General features: G+C 35.1%; 1 protein-coding gene across 1 annotated transcript in view; it reads right to left on the minus strand.

Annotated features, from left to right (window-relative positions):
* LOC107465250 (DUF21 domain-containing protein At4g14240) overlaps positions 1 to 3,187 on the minus strand; it is a 4,102-nt gene extending 915 nt beyond the window's left edge. The window contains exons 1-12 of the mRNA XM_016084241.3: positions 2,747 to 3,187; positions 2,579 to 2,655; positions 2,320 to 2,403; positions 2,110 to 2,223; positions 1,765 to 1,848; positions 1,609 to 1,680; positions 1,301 to 1,368; positions 964 to 1,051; positions 802 to 875; positions 354 to 717; positions 198 to 244; positions 29 to 110 (exon numbers count right to left, since the gene is read on the minus strand). Of these exons, the coding sequence (XP_015939727.2) occupies positions 29 to 110; positions 198 to 244; positions 354 to 717; positions 802 to 875; positions 964 to 1,051; positions 1,301 to 1,368; positions 1,609 to 1,680; positions 1,765 to 1,848; positions 2,110 to 2,223; positions 2,320 to 2,403; positions 2,579 to 2,655; positions 2,747 to 3,167 (1,575 nt within the window). The 5' untranslated portion in view covers positions 3,168 to 3,187. The remainder of the gene's footprint in view (positions 1 to 28; positions 111 to 197; positions 245 to 353; positions 718 to 801; positions 876 to 963; positions 1,052 to 1,300; positions 1,369 to 1,608; positions 1,681 to 1,764; positions 1,849 to 2,109; positions 2,224 to 2,319; positions 2,404 to 2,578; positions 2,656 to 2,746) is intronic.
* Positions 3,188 to 7,316: the final 4,129 nt, after the last annotated feature.

Genomic DNA, 7,316 nt, shown 5'->3' on the forward strand with positions numbered 1-7,316 from the left:
TAATAATAGGTAATAATTAATCACTTACTGCTCCCTTTTGGCTAGTCAACCTTCGGGTTGATGGAGCTCGTGCCACTGAGGAAGCAGCTGCAGCTGCAGCCACACGTATTCTGCAAAATATAATTTAAACAAACATCAGAGCTCAGATTTGCAGTAGCTTCATCCATCTCTGCCACTTAGGTTTGTTCTCTATTTACCTCTTATGAACATCAACATATTCATCTGTCTCATCAACAATTTCTTCCTGCATGGTAGAACGATTATAATAAGCAGAGAGGTTAGACTTCAGAGAGCGGGGGAGATTAAAACATTGGAGAAAGGGAGGAGGGGCATATTTCAGAAAAGAAATTTACTTGCAGAAGTTCTTCAAATACGTCTTCCAATGTGATAATACCAATCACTTCACCCTCTTCAATATTTTCAAACGAATTTGTTTTGCTATCACTACGTTGCAAACCAGTTAGTTTATTAACACTGGGTGACCTTGGAGACTTGTCAATATCAACGACTACACTTTCTGATTTATCGTCATGGTTCTGAAGTAATGGAGTAGTCAACTGTGAATCCCCATCAATACTAGTGCTTTCTTCTTGTTTCTCTTCAATTATCTGCGGAGTTTCTTTCCCTTTCGACTTGCCTCTAACAACAGCGGCCATATGACTACTTCCTTTTTGGAACTCATTAAGAATATCATAGAGAGGCATATCTGATGGAACCCTGTCCATATAAATAAACCGTTACGCAAAGGATATTATGCTATTATTTGTAAAGCAAATAAGAGATTAATAAAGACAATCGCACCGTGGAATTCTCCGAATGGACACAGCACTGACAGGGGTCTCTGTTTCTGGCCGTACAGTGAGGAGACTTTTGACCTTATAGAAAAAGAACTAATGTAAATAAGAACCCAAAAAGGCAACATAATTGGGAAAAAAGTCAAATTCTGACAAGGTTAAAACCTACAAGCAGAAGACCGATAATATTCTTTGGATTTCCAGAATAGACAGGAACTCGGCTGTGCCCACGAGCGAGAATTTTTCCCATTGCCTCCCTGATTTTAGGTTGCCAAGGTTAAACTTCTTTTTTTAGGGAAAAAAAGTATACACACTAAGAATTATACCCTGAATGCAACATAAGAATTTCTAGCCCCAACATACAAGCAAAGGTGGAAAATATATCTTCAGTAGAAAGAATAGCAAGAATTCATCTTAAAACATTAGACATATTTTAAAAACAATTATGTTACCTATTTACACCCTACTAATAAAAGAATAATGACCATGAATATAAGAAAACTAACCAGTCCAATTTTGAATTAACATCCAAAGAAAATGTTGATTCAATAGGAGTCATAGCCTCCTCAGCAGTCTGTTCAAAGACAAAATTAAGAAGAAAACACAAGACCTTAGTTAGAATTTACCAGTACATGCAGTAGCCTTCACATGTTTCCACTTTCCACCATCACCGTGTGCTAAAACTAAAAATAGTTAAGAAACTTCAAATTCTGCTGCATTGATATGACAAATTGAAAACTGCATTGGATTGCCATGTAACAAAACACTAATATAGAGGATGAAGTCAATATGGTTGGTGAATTAGAGCACTTGCCTTTTCAGTCAAATCAAGCGCTCCACTGATAATTGTAGTCTCATCATGTGTAAGCTCACCACCTTTCCCAGCCTTACAACAAGCAAGTTCAATATTTGTTAATCAAACAGAAAGCCAAGACAGTTGGATTGATTGATGAACAATAACAATATATACCTCCTGGCTGTGAATGGATACAAGAGCTTTTAATTGAGCACGCCTAAATAAAGCCTCATTGTGCCCCAACAGGTGGTCCAGAACCTGTAACAAATGATGTACAGAAAATTAAACCCTTGCAGGCATGGTTGCTAACACACTAGAGAATTCTTCTTAACTAACCAAGATGCATTTAACTGTCCACAAAACAACTCCAAGAAGATCTGAATTGTACACACATCATAATCTAGTTCGTAATCTAGATAACATCTTTGCACAGATGTCTCATTCTATCGTGTTCCAATCCTCTGCTCTCTCGTCAATTATATTATATCGGAAAGGAATAAGCTCTGTAGAATAACATACCTTTCCAACAGGATAGGCAACTGGATAACAGATTATCATCAAAATTCGCACAAGCCATGCAAGGTTGGCACCTACAGCAAGACCATATCTACTACAAATTGCTTGTGGAATAACCTGAAACCATCAAACAAAAGAGGCAGTATTTCAAAACTTGAAAACATTGATTAGGGACAAAAACTCTGAAATAACACTGAGAGGGGAATGACAAACCTCCCCGAAGAAGAGAACAAAAGTGACAGAGAGAATGATGGCAACAAACTGGTTGAATATCTTATCAAGGTATATGGGAAGAGCCTGCAGATTGCAAGTTTCAAAGCCAACAGCTGTTTAAGAGTTAGGCAGGGTTTAGCAATCAGTACCAAAATCTACGTATGCAATTGTGAATATCAGATACATATATATACAATTAGCCAGCAGAATAGAAATTGAATGAAGGAGTTTTAGAATAGGAGATTGGGAATTCAATTACCTCCATGGCAGCAGCATTGCAGAGAAGCAAAGTGACAAGAAGCTGGTGCTGTTTCTGAACCACGGGAAGTATAACCGCTACACAGTAGTAATAATTATAGTTAACAGAAAAAGAAAGAGAAAAAAGAGAAAGAGAGAGAGAAGAGGAAGAAGAGGAGTAGTAGAGTACCGGCTTGCTTCTTCTCGGAAGGAGAACCACTGCGCTGAAGGATCTCGAGGTCGACGAGACCAAGAGACATAAGACCGAGGGTGAGGCCGGACATGATCCCTGCAAAGAGCACAAGGAAGCAGGAGATGCCGGCGTACACGAACCACCACACATCGCCAAACGGAATCTCGCTGCCAAGAGCTGACACCGCCTCAGCCTGAAGGTGCTCCCGAGTCAACATCCGAGTCACCATTAACGCGTTAAGCAAATTCACCATCCTGATCCTTGATTCAACGGCTGCTTCTTCTTCGTCGTCGTCGAGGGATATGCTTTGGTGCGGTGAATGGTAATGGTAGCAGCCAGGCAGGACTTCAAGGTTGGTTGGCTTCGACCCCGGACCCGAAAATTGGAAATTATTGGTGCACGTGATCTCTGCATGCATCCACGTGCTACAGAGTGCACGTCGCTCTCGCGCACGGTATGTTCGTATATATACCTTTTGCAATCGTCACCGTTGGATCGTTTGCCTTCTGTCTCTGAAATCTGAATGAATGGATCAACATTCTTTGAGGTCATCCTTAGCGGCCCACGTTTGCTTTTAAAATTAGACATAATCTAAGTGATTATTTCGAACTTATTTGAATTTTGAAATGCTAAAAATTAGAACCCGTTCATGATTTATTTTTTTTTATAAATAATTTTTTAATCTATTATACATAAATTAAACTAGCTAATATAGTTTTTTTGTGTCAGCAATCAGGTGGTGGAGTCGTAAAAATGAATTGACTGACTTGAGAGTGAAACAAAAAAATGGGTTAGGTAGTGGAATCTTGTGGATTAAGTTTTTTGTCCCTGTTGTTATAAGAACAAGGTACATCCAAAGTTTTACGAAGGCAGGGGTAATCAACCTTGCCCTCTGCCTCGGTTCCGACTTGCTAAGCTTACATGTCAGAAATTCGTAATATACATTCTAAATCCTAATTTGACCTTCTTCTCACACTAAATACAGTTCTCTCTTTTCTTTTGTTTTCTTTTTGGGTCTTTAGTTTTCTCTTTTTTTTATTATTATTTGAGCAATGTAATTTTCTTTTCAATATAATTAAAAGACAATTAACAATAAATTTATCTTTTATTTTGTTTCTAAGTTATTTTTTACAATATTCATAGTTGAAAAAAGATCTCTTAATTATAGCCGTTAAAACAAAGAGAATTAATACCAAATGAATAAAAAAAGACAAAAAGAAAAAAAATTCACTTCATGAGATTTGAAAATTTTTATTTAATTAAAAAATATTAGTAATAATTCTTTTTTAGATTTCTTTAATATTATTGCTTACTTTTTAGATATTAAAAATTATTAATATTTAAATTAGATTGGACTTTTATTTATACTAAACTAAATACTAAATAATTTTTTTAAAAAAAATTAAATTATACATAATAACTTATTACTATTAAAAAAAGTTGGGGGAGGCCGAGACCGCGCCCCCCTATGTCCGTCCCTGTGTACAAATAGTATTTTTGTTACTAAAATAAGTGAATAATTTTAAAATCTAACACTTTTAATTCTCAAATTTTAAAATATATAAAGTAATTTTTAACGTTTATTTCTGTTAGACAATATAATACTATTTTATTAGTGATGACTACTGACGTAAAACGTTAGCTTGTATATATAATCGCTAAGTGTTCACGTGTGCAATTTGGAAAAATCAATCCCTAAGATAAAGTGTAAAATAGCCCCAATATGTTTAAAAAAAATTCAAAATAGCCCCTGAATAATTTTGAGGTAAATACTAAATCGGTACGCAAAAGATTTTGGCACTTACAAAATGTGACTTGACTGTTGCTATTGACAAAATGGTTCCTAAAAGATTTTAAAATTTGACAAGCATGTCGCCGAACTCGCCGAAGCAAATCTCTAGCCAGCACAATGTTGACATGGCCACCGAATTTTAGTGACCTGGCAAACTACCCTCATATCCTAATCCCTCCCTCTCCAACGCAGACTCCTTCTCCATCTCCCTCCCCAACGCACACTCCCCTCCCTCTCCCCTCTCTAACGCACACTCGCCCTTCTCTCCCTCAACACCACCACAACTTCCACGAGTACTTAAAACCCGGTGCCTTAGTCCTCTCTGTCGCACTTCTCTTCCTTCCTTCCTGTTGCATACGTCGCAGGACACCGTTGCCGCTTAGCCTCAAGCCAACACTACCGCTTCCACTTATAGTTTTCCATTTTTTGTTGTCAAGATCTACGAACCTCACTATCTAATTGAAAATGTTTTGCTTCGTTTCTGATTTTCTTATTTTAGAGGCGAATATATGTGTAGAGGAGCGGCACAATTGAGATGCCGAGGGAATGTGGCTGTTCCAAGCCTTGTTGTGGCTCTGACAGTGATGGCAGTGGTCTTTGATGGTGCTCTTGCCGTTGAGGTTGTTGTTGCTGTTCCTACGAGTAGTGGAGGTTTGCTGTTGCTGTTGATGTTGAAGTTGTTGTTGCTGCGAGTGATGGTGTAAGAGAGGGAGGGAGAGTATATATTGGGGTGGGAACTGTGATGGGAGGGAGAGAGAAGGAGAGAGTGTGCGTTGGAGTTAGGGACTGCGACAGGAGGGAGAGGGAAGGAGGGTTGTGATGGAAAAGGAAAGGAAAGGGAGGAGTGTGCGTTTGGGGCTGCGATGGGGAGGGAAAAGGAGGGGATTGCGTTGGGTAGGGGGAGGGCTGCGATAGGGAGAGAGATAGAGGGGGAGTCTGTGTTGGGGAGCGAGGGATTAGGGTTTGGGGGTGGTTTGCCAGGTCACCAAAATACGGTGGCCATGTCAGCATTGTACTTGCCGGAGATTTGCTCCGATGAGCTCGGGGACACACTTGTCAAATTTTAAAATCTTTTAGGGATCATTTTGTCAATAACAAAATTCAGGTACTATTTTATCAGCGCTATAATCTTTTGGGTATCAATTTGATATTTACCTCAATACTTTTTAAAATAGTCTTTGTTAATTACTTATATATAATTATTTTTCAATTAATAAATTTTAATTTTTAAAATTTTCAATTTATTTATCTCAAATTTGATTATTTATACACAAAAATTTATATATTTATAAAATAAATTATAAATTAATTTTGAAAAAGCATTATTTTTTTAAAAAGTTAGAATAAATGAGCTTATATTTATTTTTGACTATACAATATATTAATTTAATTTAATTTAATTTAATTTATAGGTATTACATTCTATTCTATGATCATTCTTTAATTTTAATAAGAAAGATGAGAAAGTACTAATATCATTTGAAGAGATACGAAAAATCTCATTTAACATAAAAATTTTCGTCTGATTGAGAATATTTATATAAATACTTATGAAAGTAACATTTTAAAATTTGCATGTAATGAATCAAGTTATTTATGAAGTTAAATTTGTATATTTTAGTCAACTACAAGATCAATGTGAATAATTTACAAAATGCCAATGTAAAATTTTTAATATTTTACAACACTTGAAAAAAAATATCTTGACAAATTTAAATGTTTTATTCTTTTTTTAGAAAGTTTTAAAATTCAGTTGTTGTAAACTTATAATATTATATAAAATAGGTTTGCAGTTAAAATTGTGTGAGCTACTATAGTTAGTAATTATGCAAAAAAAATTTACTTAAAAAGATTTTTTTTAAAATTTATTTGATGCCAATATCATAGGAATTTAAAAATCTTAGGGATTAAAATATTTTTTTTTGTTTTTCACAATATTTCTTAATCTGGCACTGACAATGAGTTGCTGTATATATAAGGTGGGATTCGAACCTGACACTTATTTAAGTGGACTAATGAACTAACTACTAGATCGGACTAATGAGTTAACTACTAGACCATATCTCTTGTTATTTGTGTGACAATTATTTTTGTCTTTAATTTGGGTTGGGATGGAATTCACAAGTGTCGTAGGTCCACCTTTTGTATGATCCGCACAATTGGGTTATGGCTTTAAGATCCATATCACTTTTTGGGCAATTGTCGTGGTTATATCTTGGGCTAAAATTCTTCTAAATTTCTTGGTTTAGGTCCAAAAAACAAAAACAAGGAAAAAAAAACTCTAGATGTGTGGTGGATTCCTTTATTTTATTTTTGTAATTAACAACAAAACATCAGATGATTATATTAGTGAAAATATGTAGGAAAGTCATTTTAAAAAACAAATTGATGTAGATACAGTTAAAATAAATTGGAGAGTGCTAGGGAACAATGATTATCTTGAACAACATAAACAACCACTAATCAAATACAAGTACACTACATCTTAATTTAATGCTACTCGTTAAATTTACACTTTTAACCCTATTAATTCACATTGTTCACACATTGTTCAAGAATATTATTAGTTATCTATATTTTTCCAAATAAATTTTATTACTTTACTTTACCCCATCTCATTGGCTTTATGATTTATCATTTTAAGTTTTTAACTACTGTTCTGCCTTCTACGTCTATATTTTCATATTATCAAACATTCCCTTGATTTTCATTCCTCGAATGGGAAAGATAATACCAATTTACAATGAAATAAAATATTGGAGGTATTTACTATTA

The sequence above is a fragment of the Arachis duranensis genome, chromosome 1 (assembly GCF_000817695.3).
Source record: "Arachis duranensis cultivar V14167 chromosome 1, aradu.V14167.gnm2.J7QH, whole genome shotgun sequence".
Lineage (NCBI taxonomy): Eukaryota > Viridiplantae > Streptophyta > Magnoliopsida > Fabales > Fabaceae > Arachis > Arachis duranensis.